This window comes from Sander vitreus, chromosome 3, assembly GCF_031162955.1.
Source record: "Sander vitreus isolate 19-12246 chromosome 3, sanVit1, whole genome shotgun sequence".
Classification (NCBI taxonomy): domain Eukaryota; kingdom Metazoa; phylum Chordata; class Actinopteri; order Perciformes; family Percidae; genus Sander; species Sander vitreus.
The window spans coordinates 4,560,398-4,578,636 of NC_135857.1; the positions used below are offsets into that span (position 1 = coordinate 4,560,398).

The 18,239-nt window shown below is 42.3% G+C and overlaps 1 protein-coding gene across 6 annotated transcripts in view; it reads left to right on the forward strand.

Annotated features, from left to right (window-relative positions):
- The window catches only part of tenm4 (teneurin transmembrane protein 4), a 143,007-nt gene that overhangs the window by 81,365 nt on the left and 43,403 nt on the right, over positions 1 to 18,239 (forward strand). For 3 of the 6 annotated variants that reach the window (XM_078243223.1, XM_078243231.1, XM_078243243.1), the window contains 6 exons: positions 3,368 to 3,487; positions 9,498 to 9,759; positions 11,652 to 11,919; positions 13,024 to 13,167; positions 15,813 to 16,062; positions 16,474 to 16,494. In XM_078243223.1, coding sequence (XP_078099349.1) covers positions 3,368 to 3,487; positions 9,498 to 9,759; positions 11,652 to 11,919; positions 13,024 to 13,167; positions 15,813 to 16,062; positions 16,474 to 16,494 — 1,065 coding nt within the window. The remainder of the gene's footprint in view (positions 1 to 3,367; positions 3,488 to 9,497; positions 9,760 to 11,651; positions 11,920 to 13,023; positions 13,168 to 15,812; positions 16,063 to 16,473; positions 16,495 to 18,239) is intronic. The other 3 variants (XM_078243215.1, XM_078243237.1, XM_078243255.1) reach the window with 1 other exon arrangement.

The window sequence follows — 18,239 nt, forward strand, 5'->3', positions numbered from 1 at the left end:
AAAGGCGCTTGTAACACACTTAGTGACATTTTCCCTCATTGACATTTTTCTGGCTTTCAAGAACCACTCAACATTTTGCATTTCTTCACTGGACAGGGGGAGAGGCATTGAGTAATACTCTTCTCTCTCACAAGAAGATGCAGCCATAAATAAGTAAAATCAAGAATCCAGAGACGAGCTGCAAGATTGGAGGCCTCTGCTCACCTAAAAATATCAGTGATCTATCTATTATTCATGCTTGGTATTCATTCCCCACCCACTGACAGATATGAGCGGTTATGACAGGGGGCTTTGGGCTTCAGATGAGCCTTAAGGGCGCGGTCTCAGCATCTTCCTGATATGCCTGCACTGGTCACCTGATCATCCCTTTATTGATCCATGAACCGCTTCCTCATGCTAGTAGACATGTTGGAGTGCTATTTCTGATGTTTCCCACCACAAAAAGCTGCAAAGGTGCCACTGAATAAAGCATCTGCCACTGCATAAAACCTCTCGACTCTCCACCGTGACACATAATACAAGAGACTGCCAAGGCCCAGCTGTGGATGCTGACTAGAATAGTGAACATGAACTTAGTCCATGGAACAATTTGGGCAAAGATTGATAGCTGGCTTATAAAAGCAAGGCAGAAGCCATTCGCTTTTACAGGCTTGTGCGTTCATCATTTTATATTCAACTCTTTTGTTAGCATTAGGCCATTAGTGTCAGAAAATCTCTTGCTTGTTTGTTTTCTTCTCAGTGTTCTCTATCCCTTTTAGCAGCGTTATATATTTGGAGAGCTCTACATCTCTTCGTTTTACGCTCTTCTGTGTCACTGTGGAACCTGCAGACAGGGAAAGAGAGGGCTGCAGTGACATGCTTATATTTGCATCAGGGTTTACCCTATAATCAAGTCATTTGTGTGGTTGATGTTTTTTGTTGCTTCTGCGGTGATGGTACCATTTATTAGCCTCGCTCATTGAAAGTTCTCTCCACTTAAGTCTGGCTTGCCTTTTTTATTTTGTCTGAAATACTACTGAACAGTTTCCTTACAATTACACGCTGATAAAGGGGGGTATTTTCCAATTTTGCGACTTATTTATACTGCATGACTGTTTTTTTCAGACCAAAGGTTGTTCAGTTTTATTAAAAGTCCTTTGTTTTCCAGAGCTACACGCCCACCTCTGCTGAAACAGGCAGTTTGTGGTAAATTGATATAACATTAGTTGTTCATGAAACAAAAGTACTCTGGTTCAAGAGCAGTAGGAGTAGAAACTCCTTTGTTGCATGTGCAATGACTCGGCTGAATTTGCACATGTAATGTAGAGTTTTTTAGAGATTGCTCCTGTGGTGTAAAATTGCGTTGTATATATTACATACATTTTACAACATTTTTGTACTTCATGTCTTTGTATTGGTGTCCTGTTTATTTGTATGTTGTTTGAATGTGTGTGTTTTACCTTGCACTCCTGACTGCAGATCAAGTTCCATCCATTTGGGAAAATAAGGTGACTGAACTGAACACAGCGAAAAGTTGAGACAGATTCAAACTTTTAGAGAAGCACAAGCCAACGTCATGCTGCGGTGGCCAATCATGTGACCGCCGATCCGACTCGTCGGTCCGTTTTGAGGCGCTGTGCCTTCATGTGCGGTCGGAAATCTCGAGATCTATGAACGATCTGACGCAGAACAGTAATTGTGAAATATAAAGTCTACTTGTGCTACATTGGGGGGTTAAATAACAAGATGTCACATAAATGGCCCTTTTAAGTTACACTCCCACCAGTGTAAACCCTGCGGCGAATTGCCGGATCACTTTCTTTGGTCTGAACGTGTGTGTCATAAGCATTACTAGCCCTCTTCATATCCAAACAACATACAAACTTGATCTTCGCACTCAATCAGAAGTAAATAAAAAGTTAGTGAAGTGGTGCGGGGTACCAGCGTCATACGTTAACATAACTTACATGACTTGACTAGACTAAGGCTGCGTCTCATTTCTCTGTCTTACCCCTTCCCCTTAGTTTTGCGCGTTCATGTGAGAGTAAGAGTAAGTCTTGCCATCCATAATATTCCCTCTTTAAAAAACATAAACTAGAGATGATTTCCTGCTGAGTTCATTTATCACTACATGTCCTCCCTTTGCCCTGTATGATAAACTGGAGCTTGGAGATATTGTGAAGTCCCTTTCGACTTTGCGAATCCTCTTGGACTAGTAAAAATCTCCTACGGACGGGAAGTTTCTGCAGCGAATGCTTCACGCTTCCTTTGCCGCTCTTTCTCTCTGTTTGATGTCAATATTTAAATCATTTGTCTTGACAGCGAGGAATCATCTCCCCATGTGGCTCACAGAGGCAGGAAGGAGATAGTTCCACTTTCGCAGCTCCATCTGAAGAAAATGGGGATGATTGCCTCTTCAAACAAGACTCTAAAATAAACTGTCGGCATGAATGATTAATCATAGACAGCCAGGCCAGTGCTAGGTTAACTTTAGTAGTAATTCTATGTAAATACATCCAGATAGATCTTTGGTTTTGGGATTCCGAGCAGTATCCCTTTGCTTGTTTACAGTGCAGTGGTGGACAGCCAAGGTCTTCTGAAGGACACCCGGCCTAATTAACATAAAACTGGGTTTCTGGGGACCCTGGGTAGTGTGGGGTGAATGCTCTTGCCTCTGGTAAGGACATGATGAGGGCAGCTACTAACACACTAGTGTTAATTGTTTTCCAGTACGTGGCAGTGTTTAAGACCCAAATGTATTAAAAATAGCCATGGTCTGATGAAGAAGTGGCAGTGAGGCATTTGTTAGGGGACCCATTTTCTGCAAACGACTACAGAAACGGTGACCAGCCATGAGTTGGGCCTTGCTAATGACACAGGCAGAACTCGTCGCGAGAGACGTGATACAGCAAGGTCTCAACTCATCAGTTCAGTAAGATTAAGAGGTGAATTTGGATGACTTCCCGCTATTGATTGGTGGGGACTGATGATCAGATCTAATTTATGCAGCTTCTGGAGACTTGATGTCAGTCTGGAAATCTGTCAAGGTCTTGATAACCAGCCAAGCAAGTCTTGCAATCTGCAGTTCTATTATTTCCCTCTCGTGCATTCTGTAATGGAAAAGATAAATCCTCTTTTTTTTAATTAGAGCGAAAGCAGAGTAAAGCTTCCTTATCTCATTATCCTTTCACCCTGGATAGAAAAACCTTTAGCGACACCCTAGGAGGCGTTAGGTTGTTCTGTTTCTGTACGCCTGTTTATTGTGTACAGTATTTCCTTATAACATCCATACTTACTGTATGGTTTTTTTTACACTCTACTGTTCTTGGTTACATTTCGAAAAGTCTCCATCATTGTAACTGTGTTGGTCTTTCTCACTCCCATGCAGCCATGCTTGTGTCATTCGTGGACAAGTAGTGACATCGGATGGAACACCGCTGGTTGGCGTCAACATCAGTTTCATCAACAACCCGTCCTATGGTTACACAATCACTAGGCAGGATGGAAGGTAAGAGCCCTCTACCTTATATCGACACGCACACACACACACACACACACACACACACACACACACACACACACACACACCGAAACAAGGGATGCAATCCACATGCCACTAACCGCTGCCTAAATATGTTGTACAAAGATGTGACAACGATATTTATAATATTGTCAAATAGTGTAGCTTAGCTGTGCTGAATTCTAATGATGAAGTAAAAAAAAAAAAAAAAACTGTTGCAACTGCAAACTATGCTGCCATTGATCTGCTTTGTGCTTTCATTTGGTCCAATTTCCCAGTTCTCGGCTCAATTCCCAGAGAAACCAAACAAAGCCTTTCTGGTACACTCATAAGTTATGCTTCAGTAGCAGCAGGGAGGGGAAAGAATAAAATATGCCAATTCAAAGCAGCTCACTGGGGCTATGAAAGTCTTGTAGCTTAAAAATACTTTTTTCGCCGTAGATGTCGTGGGTGAAAAAATAATCCTAAAGTTAATCAGTGGTTGTTTTAAATCTATGTCCATAAAATAATACAAACAAATGCACGGATTGACAGAGATCATTACCACTATGTTCATCAGGCTATTCCACAAACCTTCTGCCTCTGCAAGATACAGAAAACCTTCGGTCAATAAACTCATTGTCACGCTTCCTGTTGTTGTTTTTTAATCACAGTAACACTAGAACCCCTTTGGAGAAAATGTTGACGTGTTCTAATGAAACAAGTGGGAAAAGTCTGAGTTTGCCTTTCTTTGAGCTGCTTTGGCACCAGTAGAGTTTCTCAGCAATCCAGACAAAAACCTCAGACTGGTTTCCTTTGAAATGGCCTGAGAGAAAGACTTTGGGTAGCATTGAATATGTTTACATGCACATGCCACTATTATTGCAAATATGACAATATTCCAAATTTGGTACGGGTCATGTAAACAGCATATTCTGCATTGGCGATTTTAGACCTTTTTTAGGGGGGCTCAAGCCCCCGTAAAAAGTATAATAAAATACAAATACATTTTTTTGTTAAAGAGTTAGAGTTGCGAACTTGTCTGTTAGTGACAGAGGACAAACAATTACAAACAAATTACAAAACCTCATCATCATTCATTTGATTGATGTAGTCCATAAAGGGACTTTTGTAGTTTTTTCACATGTTCAATATTTTGCATTTATCCTCAGTTATAATAATAAATACATATATTCATTGTTATCCAGTGAAATTACTGATTTAGCGGGGGGGGGGGGATTAACAATTTTGCAAGGCACAGTATCCGTGTCACATTCTCATTAGGGGCTGAGCCCCCCTAAAGGTCGGATCCTAGAACCGCCCCTGATATTCTGTTTGGATATTCCGACTAATATTTCCGAATATAGCATTTCCTGATTCAGACATGTGGGATATACTGGTATTATTCAGGTTTTAGAGGCATTCTTTGGACATGTATAGAGCACATTTTGAATCTGCGTCCTAATCAGGGTTTTAAATGCAGTTTGTGACAGTTTACGGCCTCTTGCCTGTTTACGGCTTGCGGTCAGCTCTGTGCGTTGCTATGGTTGTTGGACACAAATCAACCAGCCAACAGTTTGCACGGCTGCGGTAGAGATGCATGCCCAAAATAAAAGACCACACCTCTGGTCGGATTGGAGAAACACCGCTGCTTTTAACATTACGAAAGACTTTTTTGGATATGCACAAACATCGCAACGCCAACCTTTTCTAGAAGGTGGTTAGAGCAATGAAAGATGGAGGCCGTGTTTGCACGGTCGAACAAGTCCACCACCGGTTTTGCTGTCCTGTTTTGCACGGCTGCATGTAAACGGGAATATTAATGGACTTTTTAATTTTCTTTAGCCATCCAAACGGCTTAGTCGGAATATTGTCTTTTTCGGAATAAAGGCAAACACTGGAATACTATATGCATTAAACGTAGTCCGTGTCTCTATAAATTCTGTTCTTTTTTAATGTTTTTTGGATCAGGTTGCACACACATACAGAACACACTCACAATCTCCAATTCCTCTGTATCTCTGATAGTAGTCAGTGTTAGTAAGGTCTTGTGGCAAACCAAGCCTCTCTATCACAGCACAGCATGAATTGGTATTTGCTCTCCAACTTCCTCCTGACACTTTTATCAGTCACTGACACTCTAAAAGCCCACATATTGCCGCAGGTTTGATCTTGATCATTCTTGCTTCTCCTCATTTCTTCCATCTTTTTGTCAGTCTCCCCTTTTTCCAACTTTTATAAAAAAAAAAAAAAATCTCTCATCTCCACTATTAACCTTCCTCACTTATTTCATCTGCTCTCCATCCCTTCACGCTATTCCTCCTCCCACTGCCCTTAAGCCTTTCCTTTCTGGGCACTCCTCTCTCACTTATGTCCTGTGCTTTCCTTAAGCCCAGGTCTCATGTCCTTTCCACTGCACTGGCTTCCCTCATCTCTATCCTTTTCCCATTTATGTTCCTTTTTTTGTCATGCATCACTCCATTTTTCCTTCGCAAAGCTCTATACTATTTTCTTCCTTCCGGCATATGTGTAAACACTACTCCATCTCCCAAGTTCCCCTGTAAACATGCCTTGTCTCCTGCAACTCCCCTGCAATCACTGTAAACTGGCTCAGTGCAGCGTGAAATCAGAAATGCACCTGTTCAGCCACTTAGAAATGGGAAAGCTGTCTCAACTCATTTTTATGATGTGTTCTTTATTGTCCAAGGGCTTAGTTTTTAAATTACCTTTTCCACTATCTTGAAAAGTTTTCTGGCCTAAACAAGAGAGGTTAGTTTAGATTCTTTACAGCTGTGTAGCAATTTTTTTCTGACTGGCTAAACATTGACACACACCTAATTCCTTTTATGCTTTTCTCCAATAATGAGAAGCATGCTGACGTGGATTCCAGCTTATTACATTATTGCATACATGCTTGCAAGAACCTCTAAGAGCCATTATATACATGGGAAATGCAGTATACACTTGACTACTTGGCAATTTGTACAAAGATTCACCCTAACGTCCCAAGATGGCACTGTATAATGCCCGCATCTCACATTTACTCATAATTATGATACTTTTTTGTTTCTTTTGTCATTGATTATATCTTGTATACACACGGCACCATTGTCAAAGGGGCAGCCTGGTCTCACAGAATTCCGTGAAATGATCACAAACTGTTAACACCGCATTACGTGGTGGTGGCACGGAATGTGTGAAAATTCTGTGTAGCCACCACGGAAAACGATGCCAATGTAAAGTCAATGAGAAGATGACGTAGCATTAAGAGCGACTACGGTAGCGAGTAGTACGAAAGCCCGAAAATCCGCGTAAGGAGGTTGGATGGGGTGGTAGATGGGTCAAACACAGGACCTTCACCCAGGATACCGGGGATCGTGTCCTGCTTGTCACGTTTCCTAAACCCAACCGTCCCGTTGTTGTCCTGCATCCCGTTACTGTTTTCCTAAACCCAACCATTTATTGTTTTCCTAAACCCAACCATCCCATTCTTCTTTTCTAAACCCAACCGTCCCATTGTTGTCCCGTGTGTCATGGAAATGTAAGCCCACCCACGATCTTTTCCTTAACTTAAGGGGCCGTGTTCATTTCATGGAATTCTTCCGTGGGCCCATCACGGAATTTTTTGCGATTCTGTGAAACTGCCACAGATTTTGAGTTAAGGGGCCGTGTTCATTTCACGGAATTCTGTGAGATCAGGTTGCAAAGGGGACACCAATGTGTTTACGTTTAAAGCGGAATTTCTCTATTTTTCAACCGGGACCATATTTTCCCATGTTTTTGTTTCTAAGTGACTAATGTGAATAGCATTTCTGTCTTTTTATAAATAAATGGTAAAATGGCCACTACAGAGCTGATGGTCTATAAGGCGCAGCATATAGACCGGAGTGTTAGGATCCTTTCGTAGCTGGAGCACAACTAGCCACAACCTAGTAGTGATCGTATCCAAAGGTAACGTCTACGAAAGGCTGTGTGAAGTGTAGCTCGGCATTTTGTTGGCACAATTCAGAAATGCGCAATTGAACCCCTTTTAGATAACACAAAGCTTCGCTTTCTGTACTCCAAAACAACAAACTCCCCAGAACTCCTCTCTCCCCACTCTCCCGCTGTCTTCAACATGTCACCTCGCGAGATTTCAGAACGAGACTTCACCATTTTCCCCCCAATTTAGTCAGACACTTAGAATAATAACGTGAGCCTGTCAGTGGCAACAACAAGAACTTTAACGGTGCGCATATGCCCTATAGGGTTACATTACAGCCTTGTTCACGGCTGTTGGCTACAGGGCTATACTGGACCAATTTCAAAAAATGATGTTCCTGTTAGTCTCCTAAACACAAAAACATGGGAAAATAGAGCCAGGTTAAAAAATACCCAAATTCCCTTTTAAATACGGTTTATAAGTGAATGCGGACATATTGTAGTGGAGGCCACACTAGTGAATGAGGACATAACTGAGGTTCTTATTGGTGACGCACTAATACTAGTGTACTCTCACCCACTTCAAACACACGTAGAGTGCCTTCCTCACCTACAACCATAGCATTTATGCAGTTTGTGTTCCCCCTTCCCACGTGTTTGTCCTTGATTCACTTGAACATCAGGTAGATACTGTCCAGGTCATTATAAGTATACAATGGCTGAGAAATGATTGCATATAATCAGCATGAGCTACGTTGAGTTCATTGGCAGGGTTAACTCTTTGAGCCTGATGCATTCCCTGAGGGCACAAGCAAACAAGGTTGTTGTAGGTAGTCTAATACGTTTTGTCACATGGCTTAAGGCTGTTGTCATGAGTGATAACAGCCAGTGAATCCCTTCATCGATTGGCCACGCTGCCCATGGTTACCTGTCCAGATGTGTTTTAAGCGTGCGTAGCCTTAGCCTGCGAGGTGTCATGCAGACTTACCGGCTGCAGTTGTATGGCTGCTGACTGATCACGGCAACACACGGGTGCGACTTTCACAGCCCCTCAATCAGCACTGCAGCATCTACTAATGGACAAACTCACACCCAACCAGGAGCGGACCAACTCTTTGTTTATTGCCACAGCCAATCAGATGTTTAGCCTCAAGGGATGTTCCACTGAACAGATTCTGAGGAAAGTTACCTGATTTAGAAGCCACTATTTGGACCTGCTTCTTTACCTCTAATTATGAAAAAAAAAAGATGCCTCCCATGTGAGCATAAGGCCCTGTCTCAGGGGCCCGTAGGTGACCAGGTGCTAATTGGCTCTAAGAGAGAAGTGACAAGAGCTGCAGAAATCCGGTGCAGGTGCAGGCATGCTGTTGTCACCATGCGGCAGTTAGAGAGGATGAAATTGCCACAGTGCAGCCTGTTTACTGAGACCCACTCAGGTCAGACCAGAGGCAGAGGCCCTTAAGCAACAGTAGATGGGATTGCATTGCAGGGCTTTTAGACTGATGTTAGAGTGGACAGCCTTCATCTAAGGGATCGATAGAGAAGTGGCGGCTGCCTCCATCCTGCAGCACAAATCTCTCTCTCTCTCTCTCTCTCTCTCTCTCTCTCTCTCACACTCACACACACACACACACATAAATGTGAGCACAGGGGCAGTGCATTACACACGTGAAACGGCGAAACAGTCATGTCTGAACTTACAGAATGCATCTACTATTTTCCATTCTTCAAATAAAACCTACAAATGATGACGTTAAATAAGAGATGGGCTTCTAACATTGTGATTAATCATCCATTGTATGTTCAGTGTGTGCCTGAAAGATAATGCTAAATAGTGGAACAGCATCTTTTCTTAACGTCCGTCATTTAATAAAGCATGGAATGTATTACTGTTTGATCTGTTATAACAACCCTTAATTGGAAAATAGTCATTATATTCACGAGTAAATTGTTGGTTTAATCCTCAACACACAACAGATTCCATGCATTGCTAATGGGATTTTTCACAGTATTTATTTTTGAAAGAACATATAATCCATCTTCACTGTATGTGAATCCACATTCCTCCTCTCTGACATTGTGCACGTCTGTGTTCCAGTTTTGACTTGGTGACCAACGGGGGCATAGCCATAGCCCTGCACTTTGAGCGCGCTCCATTCATCACCCAGGAGCACACTCTCTGGTTGCCATGGGGACGCTTTTTTGTCATGGACACCATTGTCATGCGCCATGAGGAAAATGACATCCCGAGCTGTGACCTCAGCAGCTTTACCCGGCCCAGCCCCGTCGTGTCCCCGGCTCCGCTCACCGCCTTCGCTGGCTCCTGCTCCGAAAGGCGCACCGTCGTACCCGAAATCCAGGTGACTGCTCCGCTCTGCACCCCACCCTCTTCACTGCCCTGCAGGTTGTGATCTACGTGGGTCTGATCTCCAAATGATTCATGCCACACATCTGGGAGAGACCTTGAAAACTATTCCTCAAGCACACGTGTACTAGTAACTCTGGCTCGTGGCAGTGCTGTGATTTGATCACTCTGGTGTAATTGGTCTTTGGAACTGCGATTTACAATGTGCATAGTACTGTCTCACTGCAAAGTGATGGTGATTACCTCAAACACAGTAAACAGCCTGGACATTTTTAATTTCTCCTGGGTTGGAGTCTCCTACAGTAGATTAAGCATACAAGTACCACTGGAAAGGATTGGCTTTTATATTTAATAAGTGTATACTTATGTCTACAGGTGCAGTGTTTTCCCTATGTTTGTGGAAGACTTAGGTGCATGTATTATTATATATCCTCCCTTAAGAAAATGTTACGTTTTTCAATTTTAAAAAACATCATTTCACATCATTTTGGACCATTAATATTACCATAGCTGTGTCTAAAACATTGGAAAAGCTAGAACAGATAATAAAAAAATAAAAGTTTAAAGACAAAACTTGCTAAAGAAGTCCACTGGGGACCAACTACAACGATTATATCTGAGAAAAATCATTCAATTAGTTTTGATGCTCACATTGATTTTGCATTCATTCAGCTTAGGTGGTGCCCAAAATGGCTTGGGTGCTGCACCTAAGCCTTATAATGGTGGGGAAAACCCTGAAGTGTATTGTTTGTGCATGCACACACTTACATGGGCTCGTGTGCTCAGGTCAATGTGTGTCTGCTGTATGTCTAGAAGGCATCTCGGTGCCCTTCTCTAATTACTTTGTCTCTGACTTTGCTTCAAAAGATTAATGGCATATCAGTGAATTTAGTATGCAGCCATGTCTAAGTATAGTAGCCTTGTTTTTGCTATTCCTTGAGCTGTAAGAGTAAGAGCACCATACAGGGACATCATCCTATTTACACTTGTCCTCATAAAATAGAATTCTGATCAATTAACCTGGCATGGCCACACTCAGTGAGCATTTATAAAAACAAAAAAAACACTTAAGTGGCATGTCCCTTGACCAATGCAGCTTTGGGGAGCTGTTTAATTGTTACTCGACATCTTGTTCTGTACCGCGGAGACAGGCAACAAGAGGTCACTTAATCAGAGCAGAGAGAGGTTGGTCAACCAAACCAGTGCTGTCGACCCTTGGTCTGAAATACAAACACTGTACAATGACTGCTGACCTACAGTACTCAGCCCCCCCCCCAGTAGTAGTAATAACGGTCCAAAATGATGTGAGAGAGGACCCCTAAACCCTCGCCAAATACGTGCACCTCAGATGTTCACGAACCGAGAGAAAACACTGGTACTGTTGAATCAAGAGGTTACAGGTCTGACCTCGGTGGAAATGCCCAAGGCCACATTGTCCGTTGTCTCTTTCTAAACCAACTTTTATTACTCCTATATATTATCGAGCTCCGAGCTCAAGGGCACTCCTGTGATGCCATCGTCATATGGATTGTAAGCAAGACTGTTGTCCTAATGAAGAACTTGCCGTTATTAATTCAATTATGAAAATACTCACTGGAGTACATAATGAAGAAATCCTTCACTGGATTCCCTGTAACTAATTGATGTCTCTAATCTTCCCATGGGTCCATCTATTTGGCTGGAGGCAAGGCTATGAAAATATGTAACAAAGGTTGCAGTGGCCGCTGACCAAAAGGAATGACAAATTGATAATCTGCGTCAAATAAAGGACATGCAGAGGCATATTATTAATCCTACCTTCGGCACTGAATAAATTAGATTTCTAAGCTCTTTGATATTTACATTGTTTGCTTTCTGACATTTATGAGCTGCCTTTTCTGTCCACAGTCTCTGCAGGAGGAAGTGCCCATACCGGGGACAGAAATGAATCTCGGCTATTTAAGCAGCAGGACTCCAGGTTACAAGTCAATATTGAGGGTGACCCTCACCCACTCCACAATCCCTTTCAACTTGATGAAGGTTCACCTCATGGTGGCTGTGGAAGGCAGGCTGTTCAGAAAGTGGTTTCCTGCAGCCCCGAACCTCTCGTATGACTTTGTGTGGGACAAGGCTGACGTCTACAGCCAGAAGGTCTATGGCTTGTCAGAAGCTTTTGGTAAGTATACTGTGTTGCATATAATGCAAAATATACTTGTTTGTGTTTATTTATTTACTTATATATATATTTTTATATTTGAGTCTGTTTTATTGATATATTGTTTTATTCTATTTTACTCTCCTAATCTCTTTTTTTGATGTTGATTTTTTTATTTCCTTGTTTTATTTTAATCTTTCTACCGTTATGTATCTTAATCCTTATTTTACTTTACTTCTTACTCTGCCTCTACTGTTTCCTCATTGCAAGTCTGGGTTTAGGTGTGTGTGTGTGTGTGTGTGTGTGTGTGTGTGTGTGCGTGCGTACTGTATTTGCAAGCTTAAGGTGTTCAATTTCACTGTCCAGTGCCAGTAAAGGATTTTAGAGCGGCAGAGATTAATTGATTAATCGATTAGTTTTAATCTGCAACTATTTTGGTATTAGATTAATCGGTTTGAGTTAAAAATCTCTGATTCCAGCTTGCTAAATGTGAATATGTTCTAGTTGTGTGTGTGTGTGTGTGTTCTTGTTTAACTATATTTGTGGGGTCCACCCACAAAAATATAAACCGGGAATACAGTATACTTGTGGGGTCCGGACAGCTTTGTGGGGTCAAAATGCTGGACCCCACAACTTTAAAGGTCTGTTTGAGGGTTAAGACTTGGTTTTAGGATTAGGGTTAGAATGAGGTTATGGTTAGGGTGAGGGTAAGGGTTAAGGTTAGGCAGTTATTTGTGATGGTTAAGGTTAGGGTAAGGGGCTAGGGAATTCATTATGTCAGTGACGGGTCCCCACAAAGATAGTGAAACGCTGTGTGTGTGTGTGTGTGTGTGTGTGTGTGTGTGTGTGTGTGTGTGTGTGTAGGTGACATTGTCTCTGTTTTTATAATGTTAAGTCTTCAGCCTGCCGCTTACACATAACAGTCTCATTGTGCATGTGCCCTGCAGATAAGTACCACCATGTTCACTCAGTGCCTGGCTTAGATGCTTTTAGTGTAACATTGAATTGATATACAAATAAAGTATGTTTGATTCATTGATTGATTGATTGATTAATAATGCATTTTTATTCAATCCAAAACGTGTGGTTGACTAATGCTAGCTTTATCGTTGCTTCTTCCCCTAGTATCTGTGGGCTTTGAGTATGAGTCATGTCCAGACCTTATTCTCTGGGAGAAGAGGACTGCTGTTCTACAGGGCTATGAAACCACGGCCTCCAAACTGGGAGGATGGACTATAGACAAGCACCATGCTTTAAATATCCAGAGTGGTGAGTCAACTAGTCATCCCTTTTTTCTTTATTCCTGTTCATAGCCACTCCGTTCATTAAAAAGCCTACTCAAAGATAATTTGATATTGCAAGAAATCTTAGTTTTAGAATGTATTCCATTGTTGAATTTAAAATCACAGTGAGGTAAATACACCGTGTGCCAGTGCAGTTGTACCTGTTTAAGGAATCTTCTAAGAATTTGCATCGGCAATGAAAAAGAACATGGCAAAATGCAGATCACTACGTTAATATCAGCGAAAATCAAGAGACAACTATTTATTTTGATTTACATTGGAAACACGCATCTAGCATCTATTTAACTAGCAGGTGTTTTTAGGCTTTAATTGTTAAGATGGAAATATTGCATGGTGTAAGTCTTCAGCCTGCCGCTCCTTATCACATTTTACACATACAGTCTCATTGTGCATGTGCCCTGCAGATAAGTACCACCATGTCCACTCAGTGCCTGGCTTAGATGATGCTTTTAGTGTAACATTGAATTGTCCTCCCTGTCTCCACCATTTTTAGGCTTTTTCAATTCAGTCATGTAGCCTCAGAAAGATCTGACTTTTTTATTACCACTGTCCGCTTTTAGGTGAGGAGGGTCAATTTTGTCATTGCAAGCAAATTACTCCTGGAAGGCAGGAGTAGGAATGAAGAGAGGAAACCTTTGGGCAGCCCCTGTCACTAGCTAGGCTTCACAGTCTGTTTGTGTGTGGAAGGGCTAATCAGAGGAGATGAGGCATACTCATATGAAAATTGCGCAGGAAGGTGGCAGTTTGATCCGTCACACTAAACCTGCTGAGTCTGAACGCGCTGTCCGGAGGAGGGAGAGAGCAGCTCGTTGCCTTCTCACCATCTCCAACGCCAGTTTGGCTTTGGCACGTCCACGTCTTGTTCATGCCCAGCATTTTAAGAATCATCCCTAATTTAATTGCTGTCAGTCTGCTACTCCCAGCAGCAGCAGCCCCACAGATTAAATCAAGTCCCAGGAAGGAGATGCTTGGCTGATCTTTGATAGATAGACCAAATGCTGTGCTGTTCAAAGATCTCAGGTCACCAAGAACCATCAAAAGCATGAAAACTACTGCAGACACGCAGATGCTGCATTTCAAATATGATTACATTGATTGGGCAGCAGGAACATCTTTACATTAACATATTTGAACATTTTCCAAGAGTTGATTGGCAACACTAATGGAAACATAGTGTGCATGTGTGTGTGGGTACATGCCCGAATGCCTTCACATGAACTGCACTCATATGTCTCTATATTTGTTGATGCGCAAAGCAGGTAGAGTTAGAAATTCAGGCACAATGCCATTTTTAATTGGGGAGAGTCATTTTTTTGTGATTGTGCCTGTGTGGTCATTTTCTATTCCACTTGTGCCAAGGGCTTTTTGTTCCCCATTTTGGTGTGAAATTGTGCCCGTGTTTCCATCTGCTAAGACCACCTCTTATGGCAAACAAGGGCACACAGAGCAATTTCTATGGCTTCAGTTGGCAGAGGTGCACAAACAGACCTATTCAAAATCACATCAGATTCTTGGCTGTGTGTTGACTTTCACTCTCTTTTAAAATGTTCATCTAATATACTTTATACTTAATTACTCACTACTATACTTTTTAAACTGCAATAAACAATCTTGAGCCACTGGGAGACAGAGACTTGCAGCATTACAGCACTAGAAAAGTCTAAGTTTCCCAAGTTCTCATCAGTAACGTGTCAGCAAGCAGAAACAGAGCGACATAAACATCTTGTTTTAATCCTTTTTCCCCCCACCTGTCAAACACCCATCTTGCAGCATGGGTATGTACAAATGTTTGCAAATTCCATGTCAGAAGATTTAATCAATTAACGAATTGATTAAATCTTAAATTACACAGCCCTCTACCCATCTCTACACACCAGACTGGAATGCTATTCTCTACAGATTCCAAGTTTTTATGCAGATTACTGCAAGTGTAGATAGCTGCTACGTGTAAATGTAGTACAACATTTTATTTAAGCAAAACTCCAAACAGTAATTCGTCTCTACAGTCAAATCAGAGCTCTGTGGTGTGAACAGGATTCATTTGGATCTGTTGGCCAATGCAATTATGTGAATTGCATGAACAGTTTGCAGAAGTGGAATTGATATATGCATGTACAGTAAACATAACTAAAGGTAACAAATTGGTTGCCACCTTTGTAATCACTGTGGTAAAAAGTACAGTCAACAGTTACTAATGGTAACACGTATTTTTGTGGTTGTATAGTAAACTAACTGTATTAATATAATGTTCTTGTAAAAATAGGTTTGTGTACGTACATCTGGACACATCATCTGTCATAGTAACATATTTTGGGTGCTGTATATTCATTACTAGGCTGCTGTATAATAATGCCTCTTGAAGAAAGGTTTTCTTGGGAGAAACTGGCCTGGATGCACTTTCTGACATATTAGGAAACACTCTGCTTCAAATAAGATGAGATAAACTGATTTAAGTGCCTATTGTTTAAGCCACCCTCTGGTTTATTAGCCATAACCAGTCAGATCTGTTGTCACTTGCTCCACTAGTCTGCACTTGCATTTTTGCCTGCATCCCATTTAAGAAAAGCCTAAACAGGTTGCATGTGTTACGGTTCCCTGTGCCCTCATCAGGTATTCTTCACATGGGCAATGGGGAGAACGTCTTCATCTCCCAGCAGCCTCCCGTAATTGGCAGCGTGATGGGGAACGGGCGCAGGCGCAGCATCTCCTGCCCCAGCTGTAATGGCCTCGCTGACGGAAACAAGCTGCTGGCCCCCGTGGCTCTGGCCTGTGGCTCAGACGGAAGTCTGTACGTGGGCGACTTCAACTATGTGAGGAGGATTTTCACCACGGGAAACGTCACCAGCGTCCTGGAGCTCAGGTAACGGAGTAGCCTACCACCATTCACCCAGGGCCTTGAGCTTAGATGGGCTCGCACACAGGTCATAAACCACTGAGGTCGGTTGAGATAGACGGAAGTGCCCTAAAGCCTCAGGATTATTGGTCCTGCCTGTCTCATCCACCTGTATCAGCTGGAGCTGGGCCCTGATACGGGCTAAAAGAGGATATTAATGGGGTCTTAACAGAAGACGTTCCAGGGAAAAGATTAATTTCCTTGTTAACGTCAGCAAAGACGAAGGTTTGAGTAGATAAGAAACACAATATTTTGTCACGATTCTCCTTTAATTAATTATGTCTGCTAACAACTGTTTTACTTAATTCTATCCACTAACAACTAACATTTCCTCTCTGTTCTCTTCCTGTCTCATTTTCTGCTGCTTTTGGCAAACAGAAATAAAGACTTCAGGCATAGGTAAGCCATGCAGTATTTGCTTAAATGAAAATAGAAACGGGTACAGTCCACATACTTGATGTCAGAGTGCCCTTTTCAGCCCATTTTTGACACGCACTTTTGAGCAGCGAGAAGATCTCATATAGTACTGGCTCGCTGTGTAAATTTCATCTTCATAAAGCCGTAGATTTAGTGGCTAATTAATGGTTTATGAGCTTACTTAATCACAGTGCCACGTTCACTACAGTGTTTTTGCATCTGTATGTGTGATTGCAAAGAGAGAATGCAGCTGATTGTTGGCTCAGTAGAGGCGGCACTTTTCCTCAGGAGTTATTATGGGGGTCAAATTACATGGACCAATATAGGTATATAAGTATTGAGTAATCTAGTATTATGCTTTCTAATTTATCCGTTTAATTGAAGGGGTTGTGGAATTGCCATCTGTCAAGGGATCTCAACGTTTTGAAGTGGGATATAGAACATATGTTACATTGCCAGTTTGTTAGGAACACCTTGCTCATTGTACATGCATTCCAACACTACCGCACTGCAAGAAATCCAACCTTTATGAAATGCATCACTTTCAGTTTTTTTTGTCAGAGAGGTGTTAATGCAATTCTACAGTCAATAGGAGAGTGTAGTTTATGTTGATGAATTATATTGACACGTAAAGGGTGCCTTAATTAATTTGCTGTTGTTATAAAATACAGATCAATTGCAATGCACACTATAGGTAAACAAATGATCCCCAAGTTAAATCAACACCTTTCTGACAGTCTGGTGTGGAGAGACTGAATATAACAGTTTAAATGAATGTAGCTAGGTAAGACTAAAGGCGCTGACACACCAACCCGATAATCGGCCGTCGGACAGTCTGGCGAGGTCGGTGACTCGAGTCTGTTCGGAGTGTTCCGAGCCGTCGTCAGCAGGAGGAGCCGTCGGCCTTCATTTGGGCCGATTTGACATGTTGAACTCGGTGGGCAGTCGGACTCAATGACCAATCTGATTGGTAGAGTGCTAGCCCTTGACTAGCGAATCAGTGCACGAGAAAACCGGAGCTGACAACGCCACTATCTTCTTATTACTAGCCACCGTATTTTCTTCCGTTCAGCGAGTAATGACAACAACGATCCTTCTTGACTACTATCAACACTCTCTGATGAAAACAATGGCTGACGACAGCGTGCTCTGTGTTGACTAGGTCTAGAGAGATGTTCCGTCATTTCCGGTTTTAATTGTTTGGGCAACAATACAGATTAGCGCAGCCTGCTGTTATGGAGACGTATTACGTCTCGCGCACACGCAGAACGTACGCTCAAGTCGGCGTCGCTTCGGTGTGCTCCGAGGCACTTTTTTGACCTCGGGGAGCCGACTGATCAGTCCGACTGCCTTTTCTGCCGACGGTCGGCCGTCGGGTTGGTGTGTCAGAGCCTTAATAAAATGGCAACTCAGTGTAGATGTTATCAGTGGCTTAAGATACAAAGACTTCATTTTCCTTGTCAGGTGTTGGTGAGGGAAATCTCTGCGTGCTGTCCTTTGTGTCAGTCAAAGAGCTATTGATTCATTTTCTATCAGAGGGTCACGACTTCAGCTGGGGAACATGTAGTCAAACTGAGGATGAAAAGCCAAGTGATGCTGGTCAGTGGCCACGTTAATAAAAACACTCAGAACACTCCACACTACTCCAGCTTTTTCTGAGCCCCTAAAACTGCCGCCGTTTCGGTTTGAAAACTCTGTGGGTGCTTTGTAGTCTGGACGGGCACAAA